The sequence below is a fragment of the Lemur catta genome, chromosome 7, assembly GCF_020740605.2.
Source record: "Lemur catta isolate mLemCat1 chromosome 7, mLemCat1.pri, whole genome shotgun sequence".
Classification (NCBI taxonomy): domain Eukaryota; kingdom Metazoa; phylum Chordata; class Mammalia; order Primates; family Lemuridae; genus Lemur; species Lemur catta.
Window position 1 is genome coordinate 11,433,229 of NC_059134.1, and position 19,059 is coordinate 11,452,287.

The 19,059-nt window shown below is 38.1% G+C and overlaps 1 protein-coding gene across 1 annotated transcript in view; it reads right to left on the reverse strand.

Moving 5' to 3' along the window:
• The window catches only part of LOC123641141 (beta-galactosidase-1-like protein 2), a 40,517-nt gene extending 27,606 nt beyond the window's left edge, over positions 1-12,911 (reverse strand). Inside the window, exons 1-3 of the mRNA XM_045555645.1 lie at positions 12,880-12,911; positions 11,219-11,311; positions 10,873-11,070 (exon numbers count right to left, since the gene is read on the reverse strand). Of these exons, the coding sequence (XP_045411601.1) occupies positions 10,873-11,070; positions 11,219-11,310 (290 nt within the window). The 5' untranslated portion in view covers position 11,311; positions 12,880-12,911. The remainder of the gene's footprint in view (positions 1-10,872; positions 11,071-11,218; positions 11,312-12,879) is intronic.
• Positions 12,912-19,059: the final 6,148 nt, after the last annotated feature.

The window sequence follows — 19,059 nt, forward strand, 5'->3', positions numbered from 1 at the left end:
AAAATGAAAAAATATATACAATGAAAAGCACTCTGGATACTATTAACAGCAGAAAATGAAAATCAGTTAGAACTAACAGCAGAGTAGACAGCAGAACAAAAGGTCACTGAACTTTAAGATACAACAAAAGAAGAAAGCTATCCAAAATGGTAAAGAGAAGAAAAATAAGATGACAAAAAATTGAACAAAGCATCAGTCATGTGTGAAATCTTATCAAGAAGTTTAACATTTATGTAATTGAAGTCCCTGTAAAAAAGAGAGAAGCAAAAAAATCTTTGAAGAGATTTTTTCCAAATTTTACAAAAACTATAAACCAACAGATTGAAGAATCTCAACAAACACAAGTAGAATTAAAAAAAAACTATATCCATGTATATGATAATCAAATAGCTGAAAACTGGCAAAACAGAGAAAATCTTAAAAGTAGTAAGGGAGGGAAATGACAAATCATGTACAGAAGAAAAAAAGATAAGAAGTACAGCAGATTTGCCATCAGATAATATGCGAGTCAGAAGACAATGAAGAAATATCTTTGAAGTACTAAAATTAAAAACAAAAATAAAAAACAGTTGACCTAAAATTCTACACCCAGTGAAAATATCTCTCAAAATTGAAGATGAAAAAAATATTTCAAAAAAACCAAAGCACAGGCCCCATTAGCTGACCAGAATGAAATAAAATTTTATGATTATTTTATAGAAAATAATGAGTTATAAATATATCAAATGTATTTTCTAAACTTTCTTAATAATTCTTAAGTCAAGAGAAATTCAAAAATTTCATTTTGTAAATGTTTCTTTAGCCCAATAAGTCTTTCTCTATAAGTTTTCCTAAGGAAATAAGCCAATAAGTAACTTTGTACCTAACCATGTAAATACAAAGTTATTTACTGCAGCATTGCTTATAATAACAAAAACTGGAAATACTCTATCTTTTGGCCAATATCATATTTTTTAAGTATATTATTGTTTAGATAGAGAAGCATAATAGTTAAGATTATGGGCATGAAAGTCCAATAAACCTGAATGAATCTCAGCTCTGCCACTTCAAAGTTTATGCAAGTTACTTAATCTCTCCAAATGTCAGTTTCCTCACTTATAAATGGGAAGAAAATAATGTATGCAAAGTTTATTATATTGCCTGACATGTGACGAGGGTTTTATCGCTAAAATGATGATGATGATGATGATGACCATGAACAGTGAGAACAATGGCAACAAAAATTAGGACCAATGTATAAAACATAATTATTTAGCAATAATTAAAATGATGGTGTGTTATCTATATGTGTAAAACATGTAAAGACAGTAATACATTGTTATATGAAAAGTATATTATAAAACAACATGTAGAGTGTAAGCCCATTTTTGTCAAAAATACAATAAGCATGTATTACTTTTATAAGCATAAAAATGGAATATTCATTAAAAATATAGTTTTAACTTATCCTGTAAGTTAAAAAAATTTTAATCTCATTTTCTCTTTGTCACTATTAAAAATATTACAGTTATAAATTAAACTATGTAATATTTTTACTAGTGACAAAAGAATGTATTGATATACCAAGAATTCATAGCCTCAAAAGTGTATTAATAAATAATAGAAAATAAAAATGCTTTAAGCAGTCATCAACATACTAGAAAAAAGAAAGTGAAAAAAATGCAATAGAAAAATTGTTTAAACTAAAGCAAAAAATATTTAGAGGAGTAAAATTTATTTCTAAAGAGCCTGCTTTTAAAAAACTAATAAAAATATACAAAGTTGTAGAAAAACTAATCAAGGGGAAAGGGTGTTAGAAAAGAAAAATTAAACATTCTGTGTATAACCTGTATTTTAGAGTAAGCACGTGATTCTGATAGATGAAGGAACATTTATTACAGAAGAATTCCAGTTTATTAACATCAAAAGAATGACAGAATTACAAATTGCCATTTTGCAACACCCCCCCCACCCAAGGAAACAATTGTTTTGGGAAGTGATAAACAATGAATGAAACCACTAGATTAAAGACTGATGGAGAAATTTAAATGAAAAAGTAGGCTACTGCCATCTGAACCCACTGATCAATCTAAGCATCATTAAAAGTGAGACAACTAAACATTACTTGTCAACAGTGATGCGTTTTTTTTTCCCCAAACATGTTGACTATATACCTAAGAAAAGCTCTACAGCTAACTTCTAGTCAAGAAAATGCAGAGAACAGAAGAACATGTTAAATGACACCACAAAGTAACAGACACAATGTGGGATACTCTACAGGAGAAAAGTTCCAGATTCTGCACAAGTCAATGCCAGCAGGGAGACAGAAAGAAAACAGCAGTGGTCAGAACTAAGAGAGACACAAGAGAAAAACCAAAGGTGATGTGCAGAGCTGGTTTAAATGCAAATTTTAACAAATCAACTCTAAAGAAACACTTTTAGATAGATGAGGAAATCTGATTGTCAAAGTTTTATCTAATACCAATAAAAAAATTGTTAATTATGTTAGAATCATATGGTATTGTGCTTTTGTAAGAAGATGCCCATAATTTTGATATTTGTGTGAAATAAGGGTAAAAATGACACATATTTTAGAATTTGCTATAAAATACTTTATCAAAAAAAAGATAAAAATGGCACATTCTTAATAAATGTTGAATCTGCTTTCTGTGTGCAATTTTTGTAACAGTTTTTTAATGATATAAGACAAGGTAGAAAAGCTGAAAAGACCAATAATTTAAAGAAACTGGTGATTTTATCAAAGAACTACTCTTCAAAAGAACCTAGATATTCAAGTATAGTAGGGAAAGGACAGTCTTTTCAACAAATTGTGCTGGGTCAGTTGGATATCCATTAAAAAAAAAACACCCTTTACTCCTAACTCACACCATCTACAAAACTGAATTCCAGATATATAGATATATATGCATGTGTGTATACATACAACACACAAATATGTGTACACACACATATATATGAAAGGTGAAACAATAAAGCTCTCAGAAGAAAATATAGGAGAATATCTCCATGACCATGGAAAAAACAAAGATTTCCTAAACAGGACACAAAAATACTAATCATAAGAAGAAAACATTATAAATTGATTCCATTAAAATTAAGAGCTTCTTTTAACCAAAAGGTACCATTAGAACATTAAATTGAAGTCCACAGAGTGGAAGATGACATTTATAAGAAATATTTCTAACCAATTGTATGTATCAAAAGGATATAAGGTCTTTTCAACAAATGGTGCTGGGAAAACCAGATATCAACATGCAGTAGAATGAAGTTGGACCCTTAGCTAACAACACCACATACAATTACTAACTCAAAATGGATCAAATACTTAAACATAAGAGATAAAAATATAAAACTTTTGGAAGAAAATATACAGGAAAAGCTTTATGACATTGGATTTGGAAGTAATTTCTTAGATATGACACCAAAGATACAGGCAACAAAAGGAAAAATAGAAAAATTGGACTTCATCAAAATTTATAAATTTTGTACATCAAAGAATACTATCAACAGAGAAAAAAGGCAACTCAGAATGTGAGAAAATATTTGGAAACTGTGTATCTGATAACAGATTAATATTCAGAATATATAAAGAACTCCTATACCCCAACAACAAAAAACAACTACTCAATTCAAAAATGAGCAAAGAAATTAAATATACATTTTTTCCAAAAAAAGAAATGCAAATGGCCAGTGAGCACATGAAAAGATGTTCAACATCACTAGTCATTAGGGAAATGCAAATCAAAACCACAATGAGCTACCACTTCACATCCATTAGGATGACTATTATGTAAACAAAACGACAGAAAAGTATTGGCATGGATGTAAGAAACTACAGCACTTGTGCATTGCTGGTGGGAATATAAAGTGATATAACTGCTGTGGAAAATAGTATGGTGATTCTTTAAAAAATTAAACACAGAATTACAATTTGATTCAACAATTCCACTTTTGGATATATACACAAAAGAACTGAAAGTAGGGACTCAGATATTTGTATACCAATGTTCACAATAGGCAAAAGATGGAAACAACCCACATGTCCATCAATGAATTAAAAACGTACTATACACATATCCTAAAATATTATTCAAATTTAAAAAGGAATAAAAATTCTGATATATGTTACAACGTGCATGATCCTAGAAGACATTACGCTAAGTAAAATAAGCCAGACATAAAAGGACAGATATTATATGATACCATTTATATGAAGTATATAGAATAGGCAAGTTCATAGAAACAGAAAGTAGAACAGTGGCTACTAGGGACTGGAAGGAGAAGATAATGGGGAGTTATAGTTTAATGGGTACAGAAATTCAGTACAGGATGATGAAAAAGTTCTGGATATGGGTAGTGAGGATGGTTGCACAACAGTGTCAATGTATTTAATGCCACTGACTTAGGAAACTCTTTGGAAACTTTTGAAAACTGATTGACATTATTTACTAAAGCTGAACATATACCTATCCATAAAGTCCATTACTAGACATATAACCAACATAAATGTTTACATATATAGTCACCTACTATATTCATGGGTTCTGCATCTGTGGATTCAACCAACTGCAGATTGAAAATATTTGGGAAAAAAAACTTCACAAAGTTCCAAAAAACAAAACTTAAATTTGCCACATGTGGAGTACTACATTGAATCCACATGAATGAGGTAATATGTAGGCATTGTATTAGGCATTATGAGTAATCTAGAGATTATTTAAAGTATACAGGAGGATAGGGGTAGGTTATTTGCAAATACTACACCATTTTACATTGGGGACTTGAGTTTCCAAAGAGTTTGGTATCCACAGAAGTCCTGGAACCAATCCCCCATGAATACAAGGGACAACTGTACTCACAAAAAGACAAGATTGTACATGGCAGCACTATTTATAATAGCTATAAAGTAAAAATAACCCTAATGTCTATCCATAAGACAAATACATTTTGGTATGATTATCAATCGAATTCCTTTCCTACAGTTACAAGAATGAAAAAACTACAATATGGCAATATGAATGAACCTCACAAAAGATACCACACACAAAAGAGTACATATTATTTGATTCCATTTACATAAAGTTCAAAAATAGACCAAAGTCATATATGTATGAAAAAAACTGAGTACTAGTTATCTTTTGGAAAGGGATCATGAGTGGGAGGGAGCAAGAGAGAACATCTAAGATATTGGCAAATGACAGTGCTTTCAGTGTTCGATACAGGAATATGTGTACTTTATAAAAATTCGTTGAGCTACACATTTACATTTTGTATACACGTTAAATCTAAAAATATTACTTTAAAAATAAAATTAGAATAAGGAATAATGGGGGAAAAATGAATTGAGAACATTCACTACCAGTAAGGATGTACTACTAGGCAACTTGGACCAAACCCCCTAACGAGGAAAACCAGGGGAAATGAATGTTTTTCTTTAATTGCAAGAAGGCGTCAAAGACTTACAGTGTCTAGTCCAACAAGTAAAGAGCCTGCAAGTTTTCATTCCCATCTTTACAACAAGAAAAAGCTGAACAAATTGAAAATAAATAACTCTTATCCATCAGAAAAGTGAGGTCTCAGAGCAAAATGCTGCCCCTAAAACTGGAGAGACAGACAGTTTGATGTTAATTTTATGGGTCAACTTGACTGGCCCATAGGGTACCTAGACATTTGGTCAAAGATTATTCTGGATGTGTCTGTGAGGGTGTTTCTGCATGTGGTTAACATATGAGTCAATAGACTGAGTAAGCAGACTGAGCTCCCTAACGTGGGTGGGCCTCACCCAATCAATAGAAGACCTGACTAGAACAAAAAGGCTAAGTAAAAGAGAACTTCTCAGGCCAACTGCTTGAGATGGGTGTTGTAACATAGATGCAATGAGAATACCAGAAGGAGAATAAAGAGAGAAAAAAAGACAAATGTGGGAAGTAATAATAACTTTGCATTTTCTAAAATTCATGACAGACAACAAACTACAGATCTAGCAAATGTAGAGAATACCAAATAGAATAAGTATTTAAAAATCTTTACCTAAGTATATCATATTCAAACTGTAGAAAACCAAAGACAAGGAGAAGCCAGAGGAAAAAATATCTTACCTACAGAGAAAAAAGTCATAATTACATCACACTTCTTTTCAGAAACCATGCAAGCAAGAAGAGTGAAATATTTACAGTTGTTAAAGAAAAAAGTCCCACCAAAGTAGAATTCTGTATCTAGTGAAATTATCCTTCAAACGTAAAGAAGAAATAAAGACTTTCTTAGGAAAAAAGTTGAGGAAATTAGCGGCCAGTAGACCTGCCTTCCAAGAAGTACTTTTATAAAAAGTTCTCCAGAGAGCTGGAAAATGATATAGGTGAGAAACTTGGATCTACAAAGAGAAAGGAAGAGTGGTAAGAGAAGGAATAAATGAAAGTAAGATAAAATCTTTCATTTTCTTATTTCTAATTAATCTAAAAGATAAGTCTGTTCAAAATAATAATAGCAATAATGAATTTAGTTATTACAGCTTATAAATAAGTGAAATAAATGAGAAGATTGTTATAAGAGGACAGGAAGGGATAATGCGGATGCTCTAAGGTACTTGTACTACCCATAAAATGAAATAGTGCTATTTGAAAATAGATTTAGATTGGTTGTAAATTGCCAATTCTAGGGCAAACACAAAATTTTTTAAACATGTATAATTGACATGGTAAGAGAGAGAGAAAAAGGAATCATATAAAATGTTCAATTAAAACAAGAGAAGGGAGAAAAGGGTAGAAGATAGAAAAAGAAAAAACAAACAGAAAAAGTTACAAATATGATAGTTATTATTCAATTATATCAATAGTTACTTTAAATGTAAATGGTCTAGACGTGCCAGTTGTAATAAAAAACAGAGATTATCAGAGTAGATTTTGTTTAAAAGGTCCAACCATATGTTATTTACAAGAAACTCACTTTAAATATAATATAAAGACACAAATGAAAAGTCAAGGGATGAAGAAAGATATTCCATGCTAACACTAATCAAAAGAAAGCTGGAGTAACTATATTAATTTCAGAAAAAGCAGAGTTCAGTACAAGGAAAATTATCACGGAAAAGAGGGGCACTACATAATGATAAAGGTGTTAATTCTCCCAGCAAACTTAGTCCTTAATGTGTATTGCATCTACAGAATATAAAAATATATGAGACAAAACAGAACTTCAAATATAAATAGACTGATTCAATATTACATTTGGAGATTTCAACATCCTCTATTGATAATATACACATCCAGCAGACAGAAAGTCAGTAAAGGTATAGTTGCACTAAACAGCACTCTCAATCAAATGGATTGAATTGACACATGTATTAATAGAATATCTTATCCCACAACAGCAGAATATATATACATTCTTCTCAATTTTACATGGAACTTTCACCAAAACACACTACATTCTGAGCCATAAAACATACCTTAACAAATTTAAAAGAATAGATATCATACAAAGTATGCTCTTAGGGCACAATGGAATTAAATAAGTCAATTATGGGAAGACAGTTAGCACACTCCAAAATATTTGGAGACTGAACGACACATTTCTAAATAACACATGGGTTAAAGAAGAAGTGTCAAGAGAAATTTAAAACTATTTTGAAGTAAATAAAATGAAAACACAACCTATCCAAATTAGTGAGAGAACAGCAAAAGAAGTACTAAAGAGGGGATTTATAGCATTGAGTGCATATATTAGAAAGATCTAAAACTCAATAATCTAAGCCTACACCTTCAAAAACTAGAAAAAGAAGAGCAAATTAAATCCAAAGTAAGCAAAAAAATAATAATAAAAATCAGAGAATAAATGAAATTGAAAACAGGAAATTAACAAACTTAGGCATACTTTTACCTTATAATCCTTGATATTTACCCAAATGAGTTGAAAACCTATGTCCACACAAAAACCTAAACACAGATTTGTATAGCACCTTTATTCGATGTAACTGCCAAAACTTGGAAGCAACCAAAATGTCCTTCAGTGGGTGAATGGCTAAATAAACTATGGTATATCTAGACAATGGAATTTATTCAGCAGTAGAAAGAAATAAGCTATCAAGTCATGAAAAAACATATAAGAAATTCAAATGCATACTACTAAGTGAGAGAAGCCAACCTGAAAAGGCTATATACTGTATGATTCCAGCTACATAACATTCTGAAAAGGCAAAGCCATGGAGACATTAAAAAGATCAGTGGTTGCCATGGGTTAAGGGGGGGAGGGATGAATAAGCAGGACACAGAGGATTTTTAGGGCAGTTAAATTATTCTGGATCATACTATAATGCTGGATACCTGCCATTATACATTTGTTAAAATCCATAGAATGTATACCACCTAAAGTGAACCCTAATGTAAACTATGGGTGATAATTATGTGTCAATGTAGGTTCATGGATTATAACAAATGTACCATTCTGGTGGCAGATATATAGGAACTCTGTACTTTCTGCTCAATTTTTCAGTAAATCCAAAACTACTCTAAAAAATAATGTCTATTAAAAAAAACAGAATCCTTCAATCCCTCAAGGAATTAAGTAAAAAGATATATTATTCTCCAAGAAGCACCAATTAGTCTGATAGCTGACTTCACAACAGAAACAATGAAAACCCAAAGGCAGCAGCTGAAAAAACAACACCTATCAATCTAGAATTTTATACCAATGAAAATATTTCTCAGAAATAATAGGGTAACAAAGACATTTTCATATTAAAAAAAGAAAAGCTGAGAAGAACTCTGTCACCAGCAGATCTACAATAAAAAAAAGTAAAACACGTATTCTTTATGTGGAAGGAAAATGGTCCCAGAACAACAATAATGATGTCTTGTTATTTAGAATTAAAATATATAGCAACAATAGCTTATCCCCCAGAATGGAAGTTAACAGTAGATAAAGTTTGGTAAGGTTTTAGCATTAAAAGGTGGGTAAAAGTACAAGGGAGTATTAGTTGTTGATAAATAAAGGATGCATATTCTAAACTCTCCAGTATGCAGTAAAAGAATATATATCTCTCAAGCTAATTGAGGACAGGAAATGGAACAATTAGAAAAATTAACCTATCATTCCAAAAGAAGGCAATACTGCCTAGAAATATAGCAAAGAAAATTATTTAAGGCCATAAAAGGCTAAGAAAGGAAACCAGCCTATCAGATATCACAAGAGTATAAAACCAGAAGCCCAATATTATATTCAAAAAAAGGAGAGAACAAACACAAATAAAATATAAAGGTACAATAATTAAAGTTTTGATGGTATAAAAATTAATATATAATATAATACAACCAATAATAGCCTGGAAATAAAAGCCATCATTGTATTCTCAAACACTGGTCAAGATCCGCTGGCCCTGAGGCAAAGTTTTTGTGGAGCCGTAGTGAAAAGTTTTAATAATTAAAAATCTATCCAAGACTGAAAGAATGAAAATCAACTGAGAATGAGAAAGAAAAACGAGCCGTGCCATTTTCAGGCTGGGAGGCAGACACAAAGTTAACAGGCAACACGGTTTCTCCCAAGGTCGTGTAGCAGCTGTGAAACACCACAGCCCCTCTGTGAGTGACCATCACTTTCTCACCCTCTTTGCTACACCCATCTATTTCCAGGGAGACTCAATTACTAAACTGCCTTTACTTCATGCCAGAACCCAAACCCTAGTTAATCCCCATTTCTTCTAATCCTACGTCAGAAACAGCCACCAACCCAAAATTTATCTCTGCTTTTCCTAGACTTCCCTCAGAACCCTTTAGCTAGAACCTAACTTTCCAAAAGTCCTCCCTGCCTTTGTTGAGACTCACTGCCTCCCTGCAAGTAAGCAAATCTGATTTTGTCAAATTCTAGGCTTGTGCCTCTGAGCCTTTGGATGATTAGCTGTAAATAATATTTTTTAAATAAAGGTAATGCAGTTTTTTTAATAATGTTAAATTTCTTCAATGCATAAACTGTCTTTATTCTGTGATAATGCTCTCCTACCTCTTTGGGTAACAGAATCTCTTCTAGTTTATGAAATAACAGTGGTACTTCATTTTTCTAAGCAAGGATACTAAAAATAAATAAAAACTTGGCAGTCCTAGTAATAGACTGCGGTTGATTTTGAAATTTTAATAGTTCCTGAGATTTCCATGTCTGTGAACACTGTTATACAAAACAATGAGAAAAAAATAGGAAACATGATTTTTAAAAGGTATTATGACAATTCAGGGGGGAAAATGCTTTAAAACACCATCCCCCATCACTTACCAAATGACATTCCAGATATTTTTTTTCTAAGCCCATATTTAAAAAATCAAAACATTGAAAAAGACATAACTAAAAATGACTATCGAAACAATAATTGATAAACAATTTCCAAGCTTAGAAGGATAGAGAGAAATCATTTATTTTCTTTAATTTCAGCTTCTGAAATGAGAATGATTCTATGACTTGCCAGGCCTTGTTCTCAATGAAACCCACATTCAAAGACAAGATTTTCTGAAATAGTGTCACATCTTGGGACTCCTCGGTGCTGCTATGACTCCTATGGCAAGTGAGGACATACAAGGAGGTGTGAGGCTGGCTGTCCCAAGCCTTTTTAGTAGTTGACCACCTGGACTATAGTCGCCTGTACTTGCTGCTGCCTCTGAAGTTTGGAATCTTGCATCAAGGCTATAGTGATTCTTTCTGGACAGAGGCCTTTCAGAGGAAATGGAGCAGGTTCTTCCTACAAAGGATTCTCAGCATATCAAGTGGAGACCCAGGAATCCTAAGAAAACAAAGTCACTAAAAGGGTCAGTCTCTAGACTGATCTAATAAAGTTAGTTTCAGAGCTAGGAATTCAGACTACAAATTCTTAATTACTAGGGGCCCAGCACTCACGTGGTGAGGGTGTTGAAGCCACAGGCCTTTAACTTCAGCAAGTTGACCCTCCAGTAACTCCTGGGCATCCGGAAATAGTGCATAGTGCCTGCTATGATCTGGAATGGAAAGCCTTCTAGCGTGAAGTTTGAGCCCTTAACTTTCAAACCCACTTGGCGGGTCTTTAGCTGAGAGGGGGTCAGGTGAGTTTGGTTAATCCTGCAAGGACAAAGGAGGTACATGAAGGCCTAGAGATGTTACCCATGAGACATAGGATGAACAGATAAGAAAAGCCTTTCCTCCAGGGGCCCCAGGCATACCTCCAGCAGAAAGAAAAACCTCCCCAGTCCTTCCTTCTCCAACATACCTCGGTGGGAGGTCACCATAGAGCTGAGCCATCACTGAAAAGGCTGAAGAGAGGCAGAGGATGTACTCAAGTCTCACCAGGAAGGCCCACATGCTAAACAGACAGGACAAACTAGAGGTCAGAGAGACGCTCAAGAGGGAGAGAAGAAGGCAGCTGGGAGCTGAGAGAGGCCTTGGCTTTGGGGGATGGTGGGGAGGATGGAGGTGGCCTCATTTAGAAGGCAGAATTTGTCCCTTAATCTTGTATCACCTGGAATCATGACAGACAACACCCCAAGGCCATGTCTGCTGACTGGAGGGAGAAGAGCTGCACAGAAGAGGCTCCTGCTAAATAACTGGGTCTTCACATACCAGGTACATTTCAGAGGAGATGAAGCCTAAAAGAACCGTTTTGCAACATAACAGAGAATAATTTCTGGGAAATTTGACACAGACATTCAACTGCTAAGGAATGAACTCCAATGATCTGCTGCTTAGCAGAGAACACTGACTGTTAGGATGCACGATTTCCTCCACAGCGGGGGTCCCAAGTCTCGTCTCCAACCGAGTTTTCACTTCTCTGCGACCGAAGGGTGCCGTGCCATGAATTTCCAGAACACAGCTTATCGTTTGTGTGGCCCGTGATGGTCTTTATGCCGCTCGCCATGGGCAAAGACTCTTTCCTTCATGTTTCAAAAATGGTCCCAGCCCAGGGTGGCCTGAATGGCCAAGTCAGGAGGGTTGCAGTCACCGAGGCAGAGAGCAGCACCCTGCGCGGGGCGTGGCTGCATCCCAGCACCCGAAGCCCGAACATACTAGGGCTCAATAATGGTTTTTTGTTTGTTTGTTTTTTGAGACAGAGTCTCACTGTGTTGCCCAGGCTAGAGTGAGTGCCTTTTTGAACAAATGCTTGAGTTACCAGAATCACTAAAACATCTATGTCGCCTCCGTTATCTTCAGCTTCACCATCTGCTTAAACAGTATTACCCTAGGACGAGTTGGGACGGGTAAAAGTTCGGAAAATCACAGGAAAAATAGAATGCGGGACTGAGGACCCAACAAAAGACAGACTGGGAAAGAAGTGCGTGCACGAGCCTCCGGGCAGGCTTTGGGGCAGGGGCCCCAAGGGTCGGGGAGGCCGAGTTCGGAGGCGCTCCAGCAGAGATGCCCAGGGGGAAGACAGAGGGACGAAGCGGAAGCTCAAGGGAATGTGAAGGAAGGACTGGGCGAGAAAGGTCCTGGACGTGAGGCGACTCCACTGCAAACCCGAGGGGGCTGTCTCGGTCGGGCAGGCCTGGGGCAGGGAGGGAGCCCACAGCGCGGCAGGTGCCGAGGAGTCCCGGGACCGCTGTGGGGGTGTCGGGCCCAGGGGCTGCTGGGCCAGCGCCCGCCTTACCCTGCGCTGAGACTCCGCCGCAGACTCCGCAGCTCGGGCTCCGGGCTGCAACCTCAAGGGAGGCCGCAGGGGGAACCGCAGGCGCCGCGCTCCGCCCGCACCCCCGCAGCCCCGCCCCTCGCCTCCTCCCCAGATTCACCCCCGCCCCTCCCGCGGGCAGGCGGACCCCCCGCCCCCGCCCCTCCCCCGGGCAGGCGGCCCCCGCCCCCGCGACTCCCCCGGGCAGGCGGACCCCCGCCCCCGCGACTGCCCCCCGCCCCTCAGCAGACCCTCCCCTTCTTCCGCACCGCGGGCTGAGCGAGCCTGGCGCTCCGGGACAGCCCCCCCCACCGGCCCACCCGGCCGGGCCCGGGCGCCGCGGAGGGGAGCACGCGCGCTGCAGTGCGCTCCCGGGCAGGGTGGTCGCCGACCCCGCCGCTGCCGGTCCGACCCCGGCGGCCGTGGCCTTCGGGATTCCCGCAGTCCCCCGGCGCCGAGAGCCTCGGTGCGCCCCACCGACCCGCGCGGGCTCGGTCGGCTGGCCTCGGCACCTCCCTCGGCCGGGCCGGGGTCAGCCAGCCGGTGCCACAGAGAGGGCCCCTTCCCTGAAGGCGGGGCACCGGCCGGGTCCTCCCCGCACCCGCGCGGGGTTGGTTCGCGGGCCGCGAGGAACTCTGCCGCGCTAGGTGCTGAGGTCACAGATAAGGCCAGGACTTGCCCTCCCCTCGGAGACTTGAGAGTCTGGAGGGAAAGCTCAGCAAGTCCAGCTGACCTCCCCGAGGAGAGGGCTGGTTCCTTTCACTGGCCCTGCCCTAAAGCCAGCCACTTGATTAAGCCCAGGGTGGGGGTTCTCACAGTGTGGTTCCTGCGGCGCAGGTGACCCTTAGCGCACATGGGGCAGAAATCCCCTGGCCCCTGCAGGCTGACTGCAGCTGCAACTCCCGGGGTGGGAACACGCACTCCTGGCGATTCTGTTGCATGCCAAAGTTTGGGAACTAAAGTCTACAGCGTCCCTTTCCCCAGTCCCTAGCCCTGAGGGGGGGAAAGGAGGAGTGGAAGTGGCGGGACATCTAATCTAGACGTCTAATTTAGAAGAGAATTTAACCTCTCTAGCCCGGACACACGTGCGGTTGGGGGGTCCCTTTCAGCTTGCCAGGTGGGCAGCACCGCCGCAGGCTCCTTCTTGAGTGGGAGGGCGAGCTCCGTTTAAAATTCTCACAGCCGGATTTATACGTAAACCAGATCCAGACTCCAAGGAAAATTAAACTCTCCTCTTTACAGCAAACTAACCTGAAAGTGAAAAGAGAACCCAAGTTACCTTCCAGCTCCATCCGCCAACAGGCTAACCTCCAGAGGCAGCAGTGCCTGTGTTCTCTCCAGTTTGGATGAGGCTGTATTCCCGAAGAATCAATTCTTGACTGTATCCTGATGGTGGATCTTCCACTCCTCTGCCTGTACCACGAAACAGCTGAAAGTTTGATTGATGTTTAGGAAGTTTTGCAACCAATTATTTCTCTCTTTCATATAGCTTTTTACAATTCAATATTTGCACTTTTTTATTATCTCTCTCTTCTCCTTGCTTTTTAAACCTCCTTTCTACTCTTGGTGCTGCTCCTGAAATATTTCAAAGGGAGGAATCTTTTAAAACTCTGATCCACTAATGGAATTTGACCTTTACTGTAATTTTCTGAATTTACAACTATCATATTACTTCAGGCTATTTCCCAGCAAGTTCTTTCCTACCTGCTGTTATCCATAACTTGCAGGCACTGTGTTTTCACTGGTAATCTCTTCCTTTTGCCCATTTAATTGAAAGTCACAATAAATGACCCCATGCACTACTATCAAAGTCAGGAAACCTCTAGAATACTCTCTCAACAGACCATTTCAGCAGCAGATTCAATCTTCTCTTTTCATTCCCTGACATTATCTTGAGTGACATCTACATCCAGGACAATGCCCCTTTCAAATATTAATACCAGGCATCTTCCTCAGACTGCTTCATCTGCCAAATTATAGAACCACATACCAACCTCACTGGCAGTCAAACATATTCCATCTCCAAGATATACAATTCTAAAATTCACCTTTCTGGCCACCGCTATTTTCCCCACCCTCTCTCCCAACCTGCTCTGCACCAGCCTTTATGTTTCCAGGCTTCTAATCGCCCTCCTTGTCCCCAGTTTATCACCCTCATTCTGGCTTCACACTGTGTTCTGCTGTTTCAAAAATATACCTCCTCCCTTGTCAGAAATTATTTCCTTAACCTCATACAACCCTACTTTGCTAAGACTCAAATTTTAGTAAGAAACCAGTCTGCTTTCTCCTTCCTCTGCCCCTGTGAGCCAGAATGGGTAAGGTCCTAAAGCCATAGTTGCTTAACCCCAAGCAGTCGGGTTTCCAGTCTTGGGCAATGCTTTAAATGTCCCCATGTCTCTCTCCTTCTCTCTCTCTCTCTCTCTCTCTCGCTCGCTCGCTCGCTTGCTAGCTTTCTCACAAACACACACACACAGATAAATTTATTAAGGAGTATACGGATGCTTTGTCACTCAATATTCAGTGCTCAGTGCTGGTAAACAGAACCCATAAACCCTAAACCCTAAATAGCCACACTCTTGGCTAATATCTTTCATGATCCATAGAAATCTGTCAATATCTTTTGCCATCAAAACAAAAGATGACTGTATCTGAATGTCCTGAAGGGCTGTGAATAGGTGCCATGAGTATTTAGCGTACACTGAGTCCTTCCAACTCCATGTTCATACACATATGCTCTACACTACTTTATCCAACATGGCTCACAGGTGACTAATTTCTCTATGCTTAACACATCTTATAAGTCTTACCCGACCTATTTGTTTTGTCTTCTATATCTGAATATTCTTAAACTATGTAACAAATGCAGATTACATAGCTAAAAATCCATATCTTTGTTGTTCTATTTCAAGAATCTCCCTGATTATTCATTTATTAATCCAGGTCAATTTTAGAATCATTTCACCAAGTTCATCAAGTTATATTGGATCATACCACTTAAGCACAAGATATTTAAATGTTCAATATCCCTACTCTAGGACCTCAAAAACATGAGAGACTTTTTCTGTCTAGGAAAAGCCATACTTTAAGTTTTATTCATTCATTAAGTTAATGCATATTTACTGAGAACCTACTATATTCCAAGCACTGTTCCAGGTGCTGGTAATACAACAATGGGGAAAAAATAGCCAGTAAAAAACCTGCTGCTGTGGACCTTACCATTCTAGTGTGGTAAATAAATAACAGAAAATACATAAAACTTACACTGTGTTATCTGGTGATACATTCTGTGGGGAAAGATTTAAAACAGTAAAAAAAAGAAGGTAGGGAATGTGTATGTAAAACACATTCTATTAGGTAGGGTGGCCAAGGAGAGCATCAAAAGAAGATGACATGGGAGTAGGCGCCCTTAATTAGTGAGGGAGTGAGCCTTTTGTATGGTACACAGGCAAGCTTCTGGGCAGAGGGAACGGCCAGCACAAAGGCCCTGAGGCGGGATTGCTCCTGAGGCAGGAGTGAGTTTGAGAAAGGCACAGACCATCAGGAGAGATGAGGCTCCAGTACAGACCAGGAGGCAGAGAAGAGCAGAGAGGCTAATGAGCCAGTGAGCTCAGGATGGCCTTGGAAAGAAGAGAGAAGTTGTCAGCTTTTGCTCTGAGTGAGCTGGGAAGCCATTGGAGCGTTTTGAGCCAAGGAGTGACACAATAGGACTTGCACTGGATCTCTCGGTTTATGGGTGCAATGTGTTAAAATCTCCAACTATTACTGTGGATATGTCAATTTCTACTTAAGATGTTGTTAATTTTTGCTTTATATTTTTGAATCTTTATTATTTTCCTAGTGAATTTTTTTTATCATTTCATGGTAACACCCTCTATCACTAATAATGGTTTTTTTCTAATGAAGCTTTAATTATAAGATAATTATACAAAAGTCCCAAAAATCTCCATACAAGGAAAAATTTTGTAAAATTTTGTAATGAATATTTTGTAAATAAAGGTACATTTAGCTATAATTTCCTATTTTCTGTATGTATGGTGAGTTTTGGAGCACCGTGTAGATTCACATGCAGTTGTAAGAAAGAATACAAAGAGATCTTTGTACCCTTTAGGATTCCCCAATGGCAACATCTTGCAAAACTATATGGTACTATGTCACAACCAAAATATTGACGCTGATACAGTCAAGACACAGAACATTTCCATACCACAAGGATCTTGCATATTGTATTAATATTTTTACAGCCACATCTACTTCCCTCTTCCCCTGGCCTCTCTCTAACCTCAGGCAACCACTGATCTGTTCTCCAATTCTATAATTTTGTCATTTGAAAATGTTATATAAATTGAACCACACAGTATGGTAACTCTTTGGGGTTGGCTTTTCATTCAGCATAGTTCTCTGAAGATTCACCCAGGCTGTTCAGAATATCCATAGTTTGTTCCTTTTTCTGCTGAGTGATATTCCATAGTATGGTTGCCCAAGTTTAACCATTCACTCATTAAAGGATATCTGTGTTGTTTTCAGTTTTGGAGTATCATAAACAAAACACTCAAGTACAGGCATTTGTGTGACCGTAAGTCTTCATTTCCCTGGGATAAATGCCCAAGAAAGAAACTGCTGGATCATATTGTAGTTCATTTTTAGCTTTACTACGAACTGCCAAAATGTTTTCCATTGACATTCTTACCAGCAGTGTATGAGTAATACAGTTTCTCTACATCCTTGTCAGCATTTGGTATTGTCACTCTATTTTTTTATTTTAGTCATTTTTATAAGTGTGTAGTGATATCTCACTGTGGGTTTAATGTGCATTTCCCTAATGACTATGATGTTGAACATCTTTTGATGTGTGTGTTTACCATATGTATGTCCTCTACTGAGAAATGTCTTTTTATGTCCCTTGCCCATTTTCTAACTGGATTGTTTCTTATTTTGAGTTTGAGAGTTCACTGTATATTATAGATACTGGCTGTTGGTTGGATATGTGGTTTGCAAATACCTTCGCTCCTACTCTATAGTTCATCATTCCATCCTTGTAATGGGGTCTTCTGCAGAGCAAAATCCAGCCCACTAGATAACCTAGGGATTCCATTTTGCAACATCCCTCTCCTAATATTTATTTTTAATATTAGTATTAATTAGTATTATTAAGAATAATTAATATTATCACTACTAATTATTATTATGTTAGTATTTGCATTGGCATTATTAATTGTATTTTATATAATATTGTAAGCATTATTTTAGAAAGACCCCAAATAAATAACCTAATGTTATACATCAAGGAACTAGAAAAACAAGAACTAAACCAAAAATTAGTAAAAGGAAAGAAATAACAAAGATCAGAGTAAAAAAAAACAAAATAGAGGATTTTTTTCAAACTTCAACACATAGATCTCTGGAGACAACTAAAATCAACAAAGACAACTATGGCCAAAAATACACAAATTATGAACCCGGCCCTGGGCAGCACATGCAAGGATGGTCTACAAACAAATCCACTAATCAGCCAAACATGTCTGCAGATGATCAGTTGAGTATTAGCTTGACAATGCTAAAAGTTCTTCCAGACCAGGTCCCAATGGTATAATCAACTGGAATGACAGTGCTGGATAACTGTCTCCTTACGCAAAACACAGGCAAGGCTCCAACCACGCATTACACACATGAAGGAAAGACAGAGAATACCAACGTATACACAGCGACTTCAGGAAGAAAAATTCCTTCAACTCAAAATACTCAAGACAATAAACCAACTAAAGAAGTTCCAGTGTATATGGGAGTCCAACCTGGTCAAGTTTGGATGGACAGAGACATTTATCTTTAGAGCCCTACTTGGGCTGAAATTCCTGATACAGGTGCACATTTTCAGCCTCATCCAAACATGGGAGGGTTTGGTTGTAAGCATCCACCCCCTGTGATCTTTCTAAAAAATATTCCAGTACCCACAGAACCACCTGCTAGCTTTACAGAGTCTCCTATTAAGTCTTTTATCAGCCAGTACTCTACAGGCCAGGTCACTGTTGAAACTGATTGGGAGTTGAAGTCTGAACATAGCAAGAGATGTAATCCAGAAATTCAGTTTACTAATAATAATACCACTACTGATTATACTGAATTTACCCCTAATGAGCAGGGTGACTATAATTATCTCCCTCACTTCATTGGAACCTGCTATTTGACCAAAAAAATATGTAAAAACGTTCAATAAAGTTATATCAGTGTTTAAATATACTTGCTGTTAGTCTTTCTTTTGCTGTTTCCTTCTCTCTGGTTCCTTCCTTGGAGGTCACTTCTCGCTAGGTCTCCTGTTTCCCTCTCTCTGGTTTCTTCATTCGAGGGCACATCGAGAGGAGGGGTTGGGGAGGCAGCTTGTGTAACCAGAAGGGGAGATTGCATCAGCTGGAAGTGACTAAGCAAACCTGAAGCAGAAACACATTGTCAAAGGC